Raw genomic sequence first — 18,004 nt, forward strand, 5'->3', positions numbered from 1 at the left:
TGTAAATGAGGGATTTGGCCACGCTTCCATCCTCTCCAACAGAAAGGCAAGACGGTGAGACCAACACATCAGGGCTAGGAGAACCACCATCTTGAGCGATATCAACTTGAGAGATTGATTTGGGCTATCGGCTATGGGCTCTAACACGATGCAGTACCAGTAATCTCACAGGTTACTGCTGTGTAAAAACCATAGACTGTATATGTTTTATGGTTTGTGGACTACAGCGTTGGAGCCTCAATTTGGAGCCATCATGGAACTTTTGCAATCAGTGAAGGAAGTTACCATATTTGGACTGTGGAGGAGCAACAGGTGAATCTGATGAACACATGCAGCAGAGCTGCACCCCAAGCAGCAACCTTACTGGATCTGGATCCATCTGGATTCTGATGTGAAGCTGTTAACAAAGTTAGCTTCATAGTTTAAGGTCAATTTCACAGCTAAGTGTTGAAGTCATTTTAGTTGCTAACTGCGTGGTAGCGACCTGGCAATCACCAGGTAGCCCCGCCCTAAAGCATCCCCTGATTTATGGTCTGTTTGACTCTAAATAGACCATAATTTACTAAATGAACATCATGCTGTATTGAAAAAGGCTTGAAACTAGAGATTGAGACCATAAGGTCATGTTTACAATGTTCAAATAAAAAACATAAATCAAGTGGGAAGTAAGGTCATTTTCTACGTTTACTGATGGCCAGTAGACAGAACATTGGCTTTTGAGCACCACCAAATATAAACCTGGTCCCAATGTCACCCAGAGCTGTATGATAGTAGCTCATATAAGTCCAGAGACCAGACCAGACCATGTGGAGAATCCAGATTTCAGGTTCAGGTTCAAACAACAATTTTGCTGCCACATTTATATTTAGATGATCTAACTTGGAGTGTTGATGGAGCAGCTACAATGTGAGCATAGCCTAGCACCCATCAATCCAGACTCCATTCAGAAAACAAGCATTTTAAAAGTTGTTTGCTTGTCGTCTTGCAGACAGACCTAACAAAGTATCACAAATTCAGAATTTTCACAAATCACCATCATTATGTAGTTATTTCAGCATGCTTTTTATCTGTTTAATCGGTTAAATATAGCAAAATTGTCTGGATGACGTTATGAACTATGGACGCTGACAGGACACTGTTTGTTTCCCTGGTGTATCTGGGACTTCACATCATGTACAAAACAGCAATAGTCGTTTTTTCAGCCATGATTGATGAAACCTGGTGTCTGCATAGAGGTAAGCCCCATCTCCTCTCCAGCGCGTCTAATGCGAGTGATGCAAACAAACACAAATGATCCTGCAGTCAGAATTGCGTTTGGTGTGAACGCACCGAAGCCTTTACAATACAGAAACTTTTGAATACTAAAACAGGCACAGCAAGCACATCCCTATAGTAGTGTAACGCAAGAACAAACCACCCCAAGGTGCACATACGTGATACACAAGAGTTTCTGGCCCCTCCCTGTGTCACTCAAACATTATCATCATTGTCACACATTAAAGTGAGAGGTTCTCTCACTGTGCTCTGAACTCTGAAAGTGCATCTCTATTCAGTCGGGTCAGCAGGCCAGGTCGTTTCTTCCTCATTAGCTCCCAGTAGGACTTGCCTTAGTCATCACATCAGTTGGAAAGTCTGGTTCAGTACTGACACCCTCAGCAGATCTCATTAGAAGTGTTTTAGGAGGCTACGGAGAGCAGGGACTCAGTCCTTTGTCCCATTATAGTGGGAGAGGTCAACATGTGCCACCTTTAAAGTGCATTCAGGAGAGCTCAGTACAACAGTGTCTCTCCCAGGCTTGGAGATCCTCCCCCTCTGCACACACCAGCAGGTATGACTCACTCTTCACCTGTGGCAGGCGGACCTGAAGGGAAACAACAACAGAGCACACCAATGGTCATTTCTTTGGTTTGGTTTGAAATCAAATCATACACTGAATTTATTATTTCTTCAAATATGTGTTGTCTGATTTTATGTAACACCAAAAATAAATAATGAAATGCTGCTTATAAAATGATGTATCACTGTGTTGTGGCCTACTTTCATTTTTGAGCAAAAAAAGATAATACTTCTTCTGCCACTGATGATGAAATAAAAACATCAATATTGCATTCATAAACCAACATCACCTGACTCTTAATTGATGGATGAGTGTTTTATTTTTCTGTACCCTGTGGAACAGGAGCAGGTGACGATGGAGAGAAATCACTAGTGGGTAATGGCAGGCTGGGGGCGCTCTCTCCCTCTGTAACACATTCACATAAGACCAGTGAACAGATAGCAGCTTTGTAGAAACATACGTTGGATTATTAATTTCGAGCATGCATGTAATGTGATACAGAAAGTGTCTGTTTGCATATTAACAAGCCTGGCCTTACTTACGCAGCAACTGAAGAGCTTCTGCAAATGAATTAGAGAATCGAAGAGGTTACATGCTGTTTGACAAGTGCTTTTGTTTCCATGTCAGCCAGAGAAGGAGAATACGAAAGTGGATCAAAGATAGGCTTACATCCCCTGGTGCGTCCACACAGTGGGCAGGCAGAGCAGGGCAGATACTCAGTGCTGTGATTGGAGGAGAGAGAGGAACATCAGAGCCCATGATGAGCGGCGGCGGCGGCTGCGCTGCAGGCATTCAGCCCATGGGTGTAGTGCTGGCCAGCCAGATTTGCAGTAACACAAAAGAAATGGAACAAAAACCAGCACATATTTGTGATGATGAAGAGGTGTGAAAGGAGGGAGAGAGGAAGCAATGGAGAAAGCAGTGAGTCAAGTGAAGTAAGTGTTTTTTTTCATCACACATGGAGCGAGGGACGTGCTTTTTGTCCACATGGAATCATGGTCATAATTCATAACACCATCACTCATTAGTCCAGCAGCACAAAGACACTCATTGCTGCCCCTTTAAAAGCTCATGACACTGTTGATTTATGGAAACGGGCATCCAAGTTAGTGAATACCAAGGCTATTCTTAGAGCGGGTATTTATCACCATGTTCTGACTGAGGCCTCCAATATAAGCAGATGCTGCCAGCACTGTGTTTATTCAGAGTGGAGCTCATTCCTCCTCACATTTATGTTGTTCTTCAGCAACTCAGGACTCTAAAGTAGTCCATGGCTTGTGTGGATGTCTGTGTGATGAGGTCATGTTACTGAAATACCTGTCATTCTGAAAACAAAAGTTCAAAATGTTTTCAATCATCCGGGTTCTATTTGACAAAATGAAAACAAAAGCCACATGTCTACCTCTGTATGGCGTTTAATATTGCATGCCCTTGCAATGCCCTAAAAATGTGTTAATGTAATGTCAATTGAGGTCCTTTTCCATGGTGGAACATGAATTAAATGCATCCACATGACTGTGTAGCGTAATGTCGTCCCAACTGACAGGAAAGAAAATAAGATGCAGACATGAACAATACTTCCCAGTTGAATAAATTACTTTGAAATTTGTGACATGAAAAACATGGAAAATGTCCATTTCAATTTCGTGACGATTACACAAACTGCTGTGAGACTGTGTTGAACTATGCGCCATAGCATAATTGCATACAATATGAAGTGAAGCAGAGAGGAGCAGAAGATGATGAAGATGATGGTGTGATGAAGAAGCAGGCGTGTTGATCCCTTGCCTGTCTCCTTGGGGGCTCTCCAGTCTTGCATCTCCCCCTTCAATCTTTCCATTTCTTTCTCCAGCTCACAATATCTCCTCTCTGCTGCTTGTCTGGTGGATACAGAGGGAAACACTGAGTATTACAGCCTTCATCACATCTTCTTTTTTATGTTATTTTTTCGACTAGGCTGGATGATGTAGTGTCACTGCAATGGATACCTGTCTTTTTTTGGAGGATAATGACTTATTCAACTATACCTGTTCTTTTTTCAGTTAAGGAACAGTAATCATTTCTCATGAACACAGATCCAGTCAATGTGATACAGGACCCAGTTGTTACCAGCTGATTGAATGGTCATTATGTTTGGGTAAGAAGGGGCCTAACAATGTAGTTTTGTTACCTAAACCTGATTATGTAATTGATACCTCTGCAAGTCTTCATCAAGTGCTGATATTTGGTCAGTCGCCTCCTCCTCTTCCTCCTCTGTGGTGGTGTAGGTGGATGCAGCAGGGCCTCCCTCCTGAGTGACCAGGTCGTCTGGTAGAATGTCTGTGAGCTGCCACTGCTGGCTCTGAATTCAAACCAAGGGAAGATCAGGTCCAGCACAACAAGGGTAATCACATGAAAATGCATAGCTCTCTTATAAAGGCTGCATATACATTTACAACCACCTAGAATTATCAGCTGGTCTGTGACGGGGCCCAGGCAGAGCAACGGTGTGTCCCATTGGGACCCTCCATGGTACCAGCTTAGTATAGGGAGTGATATTCAGAGGGAGACACATGCCTAGTTACTGATTATACCTTCTATTGTGTCCATGAAAGCTCAAAGAGATGCGTCATTCAACAGAACTGCATGACATTTTAAGCAATACAAGTGATAAATGAATGACAGGGTAAGATATAATGAAGGTTACTGCAGATCTATGGGCACAAGTGGAGCTCACTACTGGACTCTATGGTAATACTCCCCTCCAATTATTAGGATGCATAGCCAAGCAAGCATAGACCAATCTAGACATGCCTACGCGTATGTGGACCCCACAGTAAGGCCACTGCTAAACTATCCTACAACCACTTCAGCCAGTCGGCATAGGAGTGAGGGGGCCATGGGAGAGGGATCCACCTGTACTCTGTAACCTTCATTGGAACTCACACAGGCTCCACACCCTACTGGACTCTAGGGGTACAGTGGGCGCAGCTCGATGAATGCCCGCCCTGCGACATAACATCGACTCAACCACACTGATCCTGATCAAGTAAAGGTTAGTAGACGCATTGGCAAGAGCCCACAAAGGCTAGAGATATCACATGTCATGCTGCAGTAGCAACTGCAGATGGTGTCTCTGGGGGGCATCAGGCTGGGGAGACGACAGTGAAATTCCCAACACCTAACTACCCAAGTTGCTAGCAGCCACAGAAAGCTATGCTCCCAGTTGAAATATGGTGTCAATATATTCCAGCATTTCCTTTCATGTGACAGCAAATGCTTCCTGCTTTCCGTCCAACCAGATGAGTGTGTTTGCGGGTAGTCCATGTGGCAAGTATAACAAAGGAGGCAAGGTTGAGGTAAAAATCAAGGTCCAAGAAAATTAGGTTAAAAAAGGTTGAGTAAACTGACACAAAGAAGAATGCTGTAAAGCTAGAAACAAAGGTACAAAGACCAAGTGAAAACAACAGACAGAATACTTATGGTTTATATAATTTATAAGTAACAAATAACAAAATAAAACAGGAAACACAAAGACAATGAGAATGATGAAAATGAAGAATATGTGTTGTGACAGAGTGTGTCAAAAGTATTTGCCTTTGAGATGTAATGTGTACAAGTAGCATAAAATGGAAAATACTACTTAGTAAAACTACCTCAAACTTAAGTGAAGTACTTGACTAAATGTAGTTAGTTCCAATTCACAATGGTTTACACTGTTCAAATATGTGAATAATAACTATTGATAACTGAGGGACAGCAATCATTATACAAATTCTTGTGAATACTGTAAGTCTGGGAAACATACAGTGCAAACCATGGCCTAAACAAAGAAGCATGATTCTTCAGTGTATTTCAGTTGGTTTATGTGTTTTATGAAGGAAGCCCATCTCAAGGTGACACCTGGCAGTTAACTGAATGTGTATTTGCAGTGTCATATAAGCACACCCAGTCAGGTAACAGGAGGAGCGTGGGAGACTTCCAGTGGCTCTAACTGGCTGGGAACAGGGGGTCACACAAAAAGCCTGAGAAGGCCAAAATTCTCAGTGGCTGTATCTGTACCTGACGAATGTACCAATGGAAGTTCTGATATGCACATACTTTATGATGTCTTGCCAGTTTCTCCGGTGTGTAAAGACTTTCCCAGTCCCTGAGCCTTCTGTGGTCAATTTGCATCATTATGTCTTGACTGCGGTCGATTGCACCAGTCTGACTATGAAAAAAAAAAAAGAGACCAATTAAACAATACCCAGAAGACTTATATCAAAGTCAGGTACAATCATTGGATGTACATGTAAGCATGAATTGAAGTTTACCATGTAGCGGTGTAGGAGTATCCAACAAAAGCCAAGTGTATTCCAATAGGAGCTCTGTCCATTACGTCAGACAGCGTCTCCTGCAGAACACAGCAGATGTTAATAACCACCAGCTGGTGTTATTTTGTTAGAAGCTGCAAACATTTAGCCTGGAGCCACACTATTTAACGTTTCTAAGGCTGATTTTTTGCTTGCTCTTTTAACGTGAAATAGACTTAGGGACCATCATAAGTGCATGCCATGAAGAGTAACATTCTCTGAAGATGATACCAGTTCACCGAGACAGTCATCCAGAATGTCAAAGTTGGAGGTGTCAGTTGGATTAGATACTTCAGGCAGGAAGGGGGCAGGGAGCTTATGTAGGGAACCCCAGTCTAGTCCACAGAAGAAGGGATGGCTCCTGAAGTCACTGGAGCCTTTGTTCCCCAGACGGACTTCCCTCTCACAGATGAGCCCGGTGATGAAGGAACGAGCCTTGTCTGAAATCTCAGGGCCAGAAGGAGGGAACTCAAAATAGTCCTGCAGATAAAAAAATAACTGTTAATGCCTGGTGTTTACGTCACTTCTTCTGATATCCCAAGTAGTGTTACTGCTGTACTACTTTGAGTGCTCATACTGCTAAACATAAAGATAAAGCATATTGATCCCAGTATCTCTTGGAATTCCATCAGTAACAGACAATTCTGCACCATTTTTACTAACAAGCTGTGGTATTTTGTTGTTTACTGACTGATCTGCCAGTTTGACGTATATGAATACTGAAAGAATATTTATGTACCTGAAAGTGAATGATCTTGGAATATGTTTCAGTGATGGTCTCTGCATAGAAGGGTGTGGTCCCCTGCATCATCTCATAGGCACAGATACCTAGAGCCCACCAGTCACATTCAGGACCGTAACCTCCACTTCCCTCTACTGCTCTTAATATCTCTGGAGACAAATAGTCAGGGGTCCCGACTCCTAGGGACGAGTGAACCTGCAGGAAATCAGTAGGTGAGGGTGGATTTTCATGAACAAATAAAGCTTCAAGGTCCGACAAAGTCTCATGCTGTTTGTGAAACAGGTGCAAAATTTGAATCTATTGATTTGTATACATGGATTGATCAAACATGAAAGTATATTTCATGCCTTTTTTCAGCCAACCAACATTAGTTTTAGACAATAAAACCAACATGAAATCTGCTTTAGTTTGTTTACCCGTAGACTTATCACTATATATGATTTAGTCACTGTTTCACAATCAGCCGTGAGACTGGGTTGAAAGGTTAAGACCCATTTTTCAAATATTTGTTTTTTTTTTGTGTGAAACTACCGCTGATGTGAAGAAATGTTTAAACACGGATCGCCGGTGTGAAACTTGTATAAAAGTGTAAACTCTCACCATCCCATCCTCTAGGAGCCTCAGACAGGAACCAAAGTCCCCCAGTCTGATGTGTCCATCAGCAGTCAGCAGGACATTGTCAGGTTTAATGTCTCTGTGTAAGACGTGTGGTAGAGGAGGTCATTGTCATCTCTTAAGGTCAGATTGTACTAATCAAAAACAACAGGTTGTTTGCAGGGTTTTCTATCTAGGTCACAGTTCCAGGACAGAGTGCATGTTATGTTTTGGGTTTAAGCTTATTACTCAGACAAGTTGTATTTGAACCATATGAAAACCAATGTTTATACTTGTTACAATTTCTCTGGAAACTCTCTGAAACAAATATGTTAATCAAAACAATATGAATACCATGCCATAAAGAAGAATCATCTACCTGTGTACATAACCCAGTCTGTGGATAGAGTCAATGGCCATGACCATCTCAGCCAAGTAGAACTGAGCCATTTCCTCAGGGATCCGGTCTCCAAACTTACTGAGCAGAGTCAGCAGGTCTCCCCCTACATAGTAATCCATCACCAGGTACTGAGGGAGGAGGTGGGGGATGAGTGAGGAAATTGGCAGCAGAACTTTAGTTACAGTGCATGCTATAGATGAACAGGACACATTTGTACAAAACCTTTACCTGACTGACCATGTTAATACCAACATCTCCTAAAATGTTCCCACACAACTAAACTACATTGTATATTACATTCCAAGGAAAACAGATTTTGCGATGAATTACTTAACTTAATTGAGAATGTTGTTTATTCATATGGAAGCATCATTTAACAGGAGACAGATTTGATTAATACACACCAGATAGTTGTCATCTTGAAAGGCATAGTGCAACTCTGTGATCCAGCGTCTGTCACCCCTCAGTAAAACCTCCCTCTCCTCCTGATAACATGCTGTCTGTGGAAGACACCAACAAGAGAACAACTGGAAAAAAGCCACAAGTAGAAAGCCAAATAGTTGTCACGCTGAATCACAAACAGCTGAAGGACATCCAGTTTAAATCAAAGAGCCTGAATTTGTCTTCCATCTCAGGACAACACTTGCGGTAAGAAAACTGCTCATATTCTTTGTTTGTATACCTCTCCTCGTCTCAGCATGTCCCACTTATTCATGATCTTCAGTGCATACACTTGTTGGGTGCTTCGCATCCTTGCCACGACAACCTGCGATAGTTAAAAGATATGTGTCATGAGGATAATTAAGTAAAGCCCCAAACCATTTTTTATTAGTTGTGTTGTTGATTGCACTTAAATGTTAAAATTTGGACCTTAAATCAAAGTATTTGAATTTTACATATTGTGTTATACATATACAATGAATGCAGTAATGGTTGGAACGTGAAACTGTACTTTAGTTCTATGGAAATATAATTTATAGCCTGGGAATTGCTTTTTGCTAATTGCTAATGATAATCGCTAGCATACACATTTCTCAGCCTTGTAAACAAATGTTTATAAGAGTTTGGATTTTGTCATTATAACAGATATTTACAGCACTTTCATAATAATAGCCAGCACACTAGTGATTAGCATTAGCTATTAGCATAAGCTCATGTAAAGGGCCATCATGACCAGTATGTCAAAAACTGTGTAATGTAGACCAAGCCCAGCAGTTCAAGTGGTCCTTTTAATGTTCTGTAACTGTAGCGTGGAAATAGCAAGTTAGCTAGCTGAATAGCCAGCCCATAAATGAGTAAAACTGAACAACTTAATGCTTCAGCCACACACTCTTGTCCCAATGTAGGAAAGCGCATTCCTATCAGCAGATAATTAGTCAATAACACTGATTCACCAGATTTAATTTCATTTGGTGTATTTTTTCGCATTAAAGAGAGAATAACCTGTGCTGTGATTGTAATTATACACTAGCTATATGCAATGAGACACTGATCTCTACACCTGCACATTTCTTTCACCGTCTAGAGGATTTTTAAATAATTTTGAGATGAGAAACACTTCAGCTAAATCTCTGGGGTTTAAAAAGGTATTTAATGTGCAGCTCCAATGCTGTAACGTTCAGATACAAATGATTAACAAAAATACCATGCCATTGCCCAATATAAAGAGAAAGAATAGTAAAAATAATTTAAAAAAAAGTGTTGTGTCAATTAATACTTCATCAAACCATTCTGATTGCAGACACAATATTAAAAATTCAGCTCCAGTCCTGCTCACCTCACTGAATGTGCCCCGGCCGATCACCTTCACGATGTCAAAGTCTTCTCTTTTAATGCGAGTCCTTCTCACCTGCTTCACGAGGGGCTCCGCTGTCATTGGAGGAGGAAAAGGACAATATTTGTCAGTAATAATGCTTTAGAAAGAATTGAGTTTTTCTGGACCAAGAGAGTTGGATGTGGTAATGGTGATGTTTTGTACATTTTAGGATGGAAGGACTTTAACATCTTTAAGCAACTGAATAGTAAAGTGGAAAACCCTCTGTTGACCTCTGAAATATTTGACTCTGAAGTAGTTTAAGTGGGTATTTTTTCCATGAGACAATTTCAAAGACGCGGTTTTAAAGTTTTTCTTTTTTTAGATTAACTTAAAATTAAGTGCCCACTATTCAATAAATAAATACATGGCAGGCAACAAATGAAAAACTCAAAACTTTAACAGGCTATTCCAAAGTATATTTAGCTGAAAGAAATTGATCCGCCTTCTCTTAAAAATATGATTCAACAAACAGAAGTTGAGTTGATCTACTGGAAAACCCTCATGCTTGAATATCTGTTTGAATGTCTGATGCCAAGATTAAACACATTAAAATACATAAATCAAGAAATCAAACTAGAAACATTCAGTTAGAAGTAATGTAAATATTGCATTTATTGCATCAATAAATATATTGTTTAACATTTGATTATGTTCTCATTTCCTATCTGGATCAACACAAGCGGCAGAGTGGCACCCCTAGCAGCAACCTTACTGGATCTGGATCCATCTAGCCTCACAAAGTTTGCTTCATATTTCAAGGTCAACTTTACAGCGAAGTAATTGATTGGTATCAATCACGAGGTCGCCCATAATTTACTAAATGAACTACATGCTGTATTGACGGAGACTTGAAACTAGAGATTGAGACCATAAACTCATGTTTACAATGTTTACTGATGTAATGAATCCAGGGAGAAGTAGGGGGATTGTCTCAGACTTCCATGCAATCTGACTTATTTTTGCAACCAGAGGAGTCGCCCCCTAAGGCCAGCAGAGAGAATGCAAGGAACTTCAGATTTGGCTTCCCTTTTCAGAACTGGAGGTTGCCTTCCTGTTTCAAATTGTGACTGTTAGGTCCAGAAAAAAAACAATAGTCCCTTGAAACGTAAATGTGAAGTTGAATTGTATGGGGACGTTGTTTTGTAGGAGAAAGAGTTGACTATTCTGACCCTGATTTAGTGTTTTTAAACTCAAGGTCAAATCTGACCTTCTGGATGCTATAATCTCTGAATTTTCTTTCTGTTTAGATGTTATATATTTTTAGCTCTCTAATAACCACACGTGAACACATTCATGTTGCTGCTCTGTGTCCTTTCATCTGAACAGAGGATGATATTTGCCATAAAGGGAGCTCCTCTTCAACACAGCAACTGTCTGAATCAGAGTTGCTATGTGAAGCTTAAAATAGCAGCTATGAATTGAGGAAAGTTTTCCAGCCCTTTATTTTTATTTTCTTTCCCCACCTCCTCACTCACTGAGAGGAATGTAAGAGAGACTTCAGACAAACACAGATTCACCGTCACCTCAGTTTACTGAAGGATACAAACGTTTTCCTTGACAAAGATATGTAAGCAAGTAAAAGAAAGAGATATTTGAATGTTAACAGCCACTGAATATTTAATATTGAGATGTAAGCACCACCAACATCTTTTTGAAAAAATATGAAAATAAACGATTTACAATTTCAAAAGCTGAATTTGAATACATATTATTTCCAATATTACAAAATCCAGATGCAAAAGTGCAAGTTTCATAATAATATAAATACAAATGTATTAAGGTTGCTCAAATTTGTTTGATTTTCTTTTTCAACTAGAATATTTAGGTTTGAGTTTGACATAATAGAATATCAGCCAAATTCAATCCAAAATTTCACTTGAAAAATGTCATATTTAAATGTCAAAGAGGTGAATACAGAACCAATACATTCAGATACATACTTTATAAAATAAAATATTTAAATGGTGGGAAATCAGTGTTGTTTAAACTTGAGTATTAAGTATTGAGTGGCTGGTAAAATTAAAAAGCTTATCTCTCTTCTTTGCTTCTTTGCTTCTTTGCTTCCACAGCAACATACACTGTCAGTAGACAGTCATGTGACCTATTTTGTGCTGAGTCACAGACGACTGTGATCACATACTGTAGAAATAGACTGATGAATGGACAGCATTCATTTTGTTGCTCTACAGATCACGCTGACCTTTGTGAACCTTTGACTCTACATTACATAACCGTATAAATCATTGTGTCTCATGTAACGGATGTATTATGGAGTTTTCTGAAATGTTTAAGCAGTATGCACCGAAATCGCACAATATACATTAGTTTGCAATTGGTGCTGAGCGGCAGGAAAGTTGTATCCTACCAAAAGACAGCAGAGCCCATGGAACAATGCGTGTGCATATCTGTATATACAGTATGTGCGTATATCCTGTCTTTGTGCCTGCATGTGTTTATTCAACAATATCACCCTAAGTGCTCTGCCAACCTCTCTGCCAGCTTCCTGTCATCTTGAATGGAAATGACCCCCCCTTCTTCATGAAGAACGACAGAGCAAAGAGGTGGAATAATAAAAAAAATGAATCAGCTGTGTTGGTGAACAGTCAGTTTAGAAGTTGGAGCGTCATTTCCATAATTAATCTCCAGCATATAGATGTGGTAAAGTAGGACAGTAAGGCACAGTTCTGAATGAGACATGGAACAGTGAGACACTAGCTGACGCGCATTGCAATCATATCATATGTCTGCACATGTTGATGACTGATCAGACCAGACCAGACTAGAACATTCCGTACTGGAGGCAGAAATAAGACAGAAAATTAAAAACGCCAAAACTATGTGCATGGTGAGATACCACCAATGTTGCAGTAACAAGATTATGGGGATTATAATTAATTACAGTTATTAAGAGATTTGTTTTTTGTGCCAGATCAGTTTACAGTACGATGGTGTGAAAGTCTTAGGTACATGTGTGACAGTGTGCTGAGGATGAGAGCAACAGTTGTGCCTGGCATCAAAGGGTCCAGAACCTCGTTTCTGAAAATTGAAGCCAATACTGAAGTGCCTTAAACTTGCAATATCTCTGCTGGCCATCAGGGGGCGACTCCCCTGGTTGCAAAATAAGTCAGATTGTATAGAAGAGAAAATAATCGTACTTCTTACTTCATTTATTATATATTTATATCAGTAAACATTGTTGACATGACTTTATGGTCTCAATCTCTAGTTTCATGTCTTCTTCAATCCAGCATGATGATCATTTAGTAAATTATGGTCCATTAAGAATCAAACAGTCCATAAAGCAGAGGATGCTTTAGGGGCAGGGCTACATTGTGATTGTTGCTACCAATGTAATTAGCTACTAAGATGACTTCAACACTTCAACAGCTGTAAAGTTGACTTTGAATTAGGAGACTAACTTAAGTAACAGCTTCACACCAGAATCCAGATGGATCCAGATCCAGTAAGGAAATCCAAGATGGCAATAGCCAACATGCCGAACTCGAGGCTTCAAAACCATTTTCCACAAATCAATATGTGACATCACGATGATTACATCCAGTTCTTATATACAGTTTATGGTTGAGGGTTAAGTGAAAACCACAAGCTTGCAGTCTTTATCCTCTTCCTGTTTCTGAGTTCATCCATCGTATTAACCTGTGACTGGACGTTTGCTAGTACTGGGTAGAGGAGGCCGGTGTCTCCTCCGTATTTCAGAGACGGTGCCATTGGGATATTCCCTATTCTCCGTTAATCGTTGTGAAATCACTAGTTTTCTATCAAATTGTTTATTTGGCTTCCTTGTCCAGTGAGCAAGTTGCAAAAAAAGTCAAAGACAAAAGAAACAAAAAGAAAAGTGAAGGAACAGGAACTTGAGACACGGCAGCGGTCCTCGGTCAACTGTGACACTTGATCCTCATCTCTGGACATGTGCTGGAGTTAAATTTGGATCCTGGGGACACATGAGAACTATGACGGGACAATAGAGTAGATACAAAGAGTCACATGCATGACAACACCAACGAGGGAGGATGGATGGGCTGAAAGGTGATGATGAAGTATTTTACAGTAGAGCATACATTATACGGAGGTGTTCAGTATGGCAGGAAGACACCATCTGAAATAACCCACCACTGATTGTGAGCAGTAAATCTTGTGTTTTCTCGACAGAACATCTGTTATGAAGTCACAGTTTTCTTGGTGGTGTGACTCCAGCTGAAAAGTCTCTGGAAGGTTCCTGAGGGACGGCAGAAAGGCATGACCTTGTGGTCGGCTGTTGCTCATTTTAGATTGTGGTGCCCGGCGCTTTCATGGCACATTAATCCCTGGAAAATGTCGACCTTGCCAGTCAGTCCGTCTTTAAACGGAATCCAGTGTGAATTTAGATTAATTAATGACATTTAATAGCAAAGTGCAGGGGTTGGAGTAAGAGCAGCGGACTTCACTTCTAATCAACGCTGTGTGATAGACTAGCATTGTCCCTTTGATTTTATTATCTATTTGGTTGTTTGGCATTGTTTTTTTTTCACCATGACCAGCAAAGGAACCTGCTTTATTCTTTGTATGATGAGTTTGTCTCAACTCTGTCTGACCGTCGTATAATTAGAGAAAGGAGGACAATCTGTCGAAGACAACTTAAATGGTGATGAGGAACGAATCAAACATCGACAATTCGTGGAGCTCATTGGACAACAACAAAATTAAACAAAACCATCATCACAAATGCTCGAAACCTGAGCTGAAGAATCTAATTTGAATGTCATTCACAATGATTACAGTGGATGCTGTATCTACACACCAGAGGTGACGTGGTTGTATTTATTTTGAATGCTTCCGTTCTGCATAGGAATTCCGTTCTTGAACAGGTGAACGAAGTGGACTTCACGTGTTAACTCTGAGACAGTTTATGAGTGATGGAGTTCATGTGAACTTGTGTTTGTCTCATAGAAATAAATAAGGAGTAGAACGGACTATTCCCATTCAAATCAATGTAGCAGGATGTTCAAGGTGGCGGCCCTTTTTACCGTTGCCATCGCGGCCACTTCTGTATGAAGTAAAGACTATCAGGGGAGTAGTAATGTAACAAAGCAGAGAGAGAAAGAATACATGAGTAACATTTAACAACTTAATGCTTCATCCACACTCTGATCACACTTTGTGTAACAAGTGCGATAAGGAACATTTATATCATAAAATAAATGCTATCCTGCCTTTAATTTCATGAACAATGTTGAACACCAGTCACAATCTGAAGAGAGATCAATAAAGCCTCTCTGTACGAAGATAAAAATAACCCACATAGTTGGGTTATTTTGGCTGTCGCCATTTTGGATTTTTGCAACCACTAATGGGATGTTCTATGACTTCAGCTCAGCATGTTACTAATTCAATTAAACACACGCACACAAACACACACCTAGACATAAGAGAACAACACTCACCCCATTGCAGGAAACCAGAGACGTACTTCTCCCTTGCGAAGGGCGTAGAGTAGAACTCCTGATAGACACCCACAAGTAGGTCCAAAAGGGTCTGGAGCCCAACAGGTCCGGTGCTCAGGGGGCCCTCGGCCAGGTCAGGTGCACCAAGGCCAGGGCCCGTCGACATGGCGCCCGGTGGATGAGCGTTCTGTTCAGAATTGGGGTGAATCCCTGCTGTCCATGGTGCGTTGGACTCTTCTCCTCTGGGTTTGTTGGTTCTGCTTGGTCTCTTGGGAATCACATTTACAGTAACCGTCCTCCCCCACTGTCTTCTCTGGACTGTACCACCCCACCCAACCACTCAGTCCCACACCCCCTCTGGAAGTCTTTTTGGAACCCCACCACTAGTTTCCAGTGTCTAGTTTACTGTGACTTTGTGTTGTCTCTGTCCTGTTTGTGTTTATGTGTCCTGTCCCCTCTTCTGTCTCTGTCTGTCTCTCTATCCGTCTCACCTCGTGGCTGTGCAGCATCTGTCAAGTCTGTAGTCGCTCCAGCTCTGACTCCAGACCTTTTTTGGTGTTTGAGTCTCCCTCTCTCCCCACTCCCTCTATCCAACGTCCTCCAGACTTTCAGACCTAATAGAGAGAAGCATGTACATGATCTGAAACAAAACCTCTTTTCCTTTTTCCGGCTATCAGTCTTTCATTTTGTCTTTCCGCTTCTTGTTTGCTTTTCTACCCTTTTTCCCCCTCCGTCACAGAAACAGGAACTACTGACCCGAATCACTTCTAGCTGTTGCTGTAACACTCTGTCTTGTTTTGAAGAGCGCAAATCTCTTATTTTGCCAACTGTCCCGGGATCTCTTTTACTTCCCTTGTTTTTTTTTTTTTTGCCTCACTCAGCTCTCCCTCTCTGTCAAGGATGCAGTAGATAATTTCCTCTCACCAACTGCGGCGTAGCTCTCTTCTCTCTCTCCTCCCCGACTTTTCTGTTCTGTTCTTACTGAGTGAACAGCCTCCTTCCTCTTCTCTCTTTATAAATACAGCTGCCACACAGCACCGCCTTAAACTTCATAATCTCAATTTCAGCGCTGCATCTTCAGCATTAAACTATTGCTGCTGGCACCTTCCATGTGAGTCGTTATTGTGTTTTTCTCAAACTGGTCTATGACTGGAGTCTATGAGTCTTGGTGTTCAAGATCACATGTGGCGGAGAAAGTTATCAGTTATGAAGACAAGAGAAAGTGTATGTTGTTGTTTTTGTTTTGAGATGCATAGATTTAATGATATATTTCACTTGACCACTATAATACACTATGATCCTTGTCAGTGAGTGACCAGCAATTATTACCTTATTATTCATTATTAAGTGCCTTATAATGTGTTATAATATTGTTATAAATTGCATCATTAATATTTATGAGTGCTAATAACTATTTTATCAGAAATTTGTCTGTCGGCTGTAGAGGACCACTGTGGATAAATAGATGCTCCATTACTTCTATGAATATTGACTCCCATACAGCGGTGTGTGGTCCAAACAGTATTTAGAGAAAGTGCTGCTGGCCATACTGAAGCACGGAACTCTGGGTAAGTCCAGCCTGCCAACCACTGATGCATGCCAAGGGAATAGTACTGTCTGGGTGAAGACTTTAAAATGTGATGCCAGCAACACTATTGACCAATTATCTGATATTTAGTGAACACTATCTCCTGGGGTAACTTTTGCTGCTCTCTGCATGTTGCACTATTTATATTATCACTGTGTGTTGTTAACTCTGTCAAAATCCCCCAAACCAATAGAATGGCAGGTGTATGTTGGCCAATGAAAAGATCCCTTCGTCGTTGCAGGTGCGTTTGCTTTACTAGTGTTCCCAAAGTGAGGTTACTCTTGGGTTCATCTACGTCCTTCCTCCAAGGCTTTATTAATGATGTACTTCCCTTGCTTTCTCATGGCTTTTGGAATAAAAGAGTAAATTCTAGTGCGCCAACTGTATTTGTTCTTTTACTACGAGGGCTTTTTGTTGGTGTGCTGGAGGGGAATGAACAGTGGTGCAAGTTTGCAAGTTGGGAGAATTTGTTTCTGCTGGTGGGACGGGGCTCCTGTATGTGGTTTATGCCTGCAGCAGTAGGCAGAGTAGGTCATTTGGAAAAACCACAGAGACTTTGACTTTGAATGCATCGCCAAACCGAAAAATTCCCGCCCCCTTCGTTCAGACCTCTGTTTAAAGGCGCTCCCCCAGAAAGCCAAACGATTGATCGAGATCAGCAAAGTGCATGCAATCTGGAAGGAAGCATTGACAGAAAGGCAGGCCGTCCAATTATTTTCTCCGGCCCGACTTTTTTGATTGTACGGGGTTTTTACATTCCTGCCATGGCCACAGATGACATTTTTAAAATGTTTTTTTAATCTCAGAGAATCTATTGCTATAAGCATATTACAAGGATTTCAAGTACTTGAACAGAAAGTGTTTCTGAATAAAATGACCCACTCAACCTGTGTATCAAGCTAATGTTAGACTTGTAGGTGGTGTCCAATCAAATGGTCACCACCTTCAGTAAAAATTCACCTATGAAATCAATTCCAGGTCATCCATCCATCCGCTTACCGCATACCGCTTATCCTATCCTTATCGCGGGGGGAGCCGATCCCAGGTAATATTGGGTGAAGGTGGGGTACACCCTGGACAGGTCGCCTGTCCATCGCAGGGCCAACATGTAGCGACAGACAACCATTCACACTCACATTCTCACCTACGGGCAATTTAGAGTCATCAATGAAACTATCCCCATCCTGCATGTCTTTGGACTGTGGGAGGAAGCCGGAGAACCCGGAGAGAACCCACGCTCACACGGGGAGAA

The 18,004-nt window shown here is 41.1% G+C and overlaps 1 protein-coding gene across 5 annotated transcripts; it reads right to left on the bottom strand.

Moving 5' to 3' along the window:
• Positions 1–997: 997 nt before the first annotated feature.
• Positions 998–16,138, bottom strand: dmpk (DM1 protein kinase). 5 transcript variants are annotated; one of them, XM_084028309.1, is made up of 17 exons: positions 16,089–16,138; positions 15,165–15,778; positions 9,685–9,776; positions 8,590–8,673; positions 8,312–8,407; positions 7,887–8,035; positions 7,514–7,607; positions 6,911–7,108; positions 6,403–6,651; positions 6,133–6,212; positions 5,918–6,029; positions 4,033–4,178; positions 3,626–3,717; positions 2,507–2,559; positions 2,380–2,397; positions 2,168–2,242; positions 998–1,861 (listed from the first exon to the last, which is right to left on the bottom strand). In XM_084028309.1, the coding sequence occupies exons 2-17, from the start codon at positions 15,328–15,330 to the stop codon at positions 1,760–1,762; spliced, it is 1,806 nt and encodes a 601-aa protein (XP_083884435.1). In that variant the 5' UTR covers positions 15,331–15,778; positions 16,089–16,138; the 3' UTR covers positions 998–1,759. The 5 variants fall into 5 exon arrangements, with proteins under 5 accessions (XP_083884435.1, XP_083884436.1, XP_083884434.1 ...); XM_084028310.1 differs by lacking the exon at positions 16,089–16,138 and adding an exon at positions 15,921–16,035; XM_084028308.1 differs by lacking the exon at positions 16,089–16,138 and having other exon boundaries at positions 15,165–15,871.
• Positions 16,139–18,004: the final 1,866 nt, after the last annotated feature.

Source organism: Eutrigla gurnardus, assembly GCF_963514095.1.
Source record: "Eutrigla gurnardus genome assembly, chromosome: 15".
Classification (NCBI taxonomy): domain Eukaryota; kingdom Metazoa; phylum Chordata; class Actinopteri; order Perciformes; family Triglidae; genus Eutrigla; species Eutrigla gurnardus.

What these genes read in the sequence shown, in the direction of transcription:
- dmpk (XM_084028309.1), bottom strand. Translation starts at nt 15,330, where the DNA reads ATGTCGACGGGCCCTGGCCTTGGTGCACCTGACCTGGCCGAGGGCCCC. An exon ending in GGCTCCTAGAGGATGGGATG is followed by an intron (nt 7,109 to 7,513) that starts GTGAGAGTTTAC and finishes GATTTCCTGCAG; the next exon opens with GTTCACTCGTCCCTAGGAGT. An exon ending in AACTGGCAAGACATCATAAA is followed by an intron (nt 4,179 to 5,917) that starts GTATGTGCATAT and finishes GTTTGAATTCAG; the next exon opens with AGCCAGCAGTGGCAGCTCAC.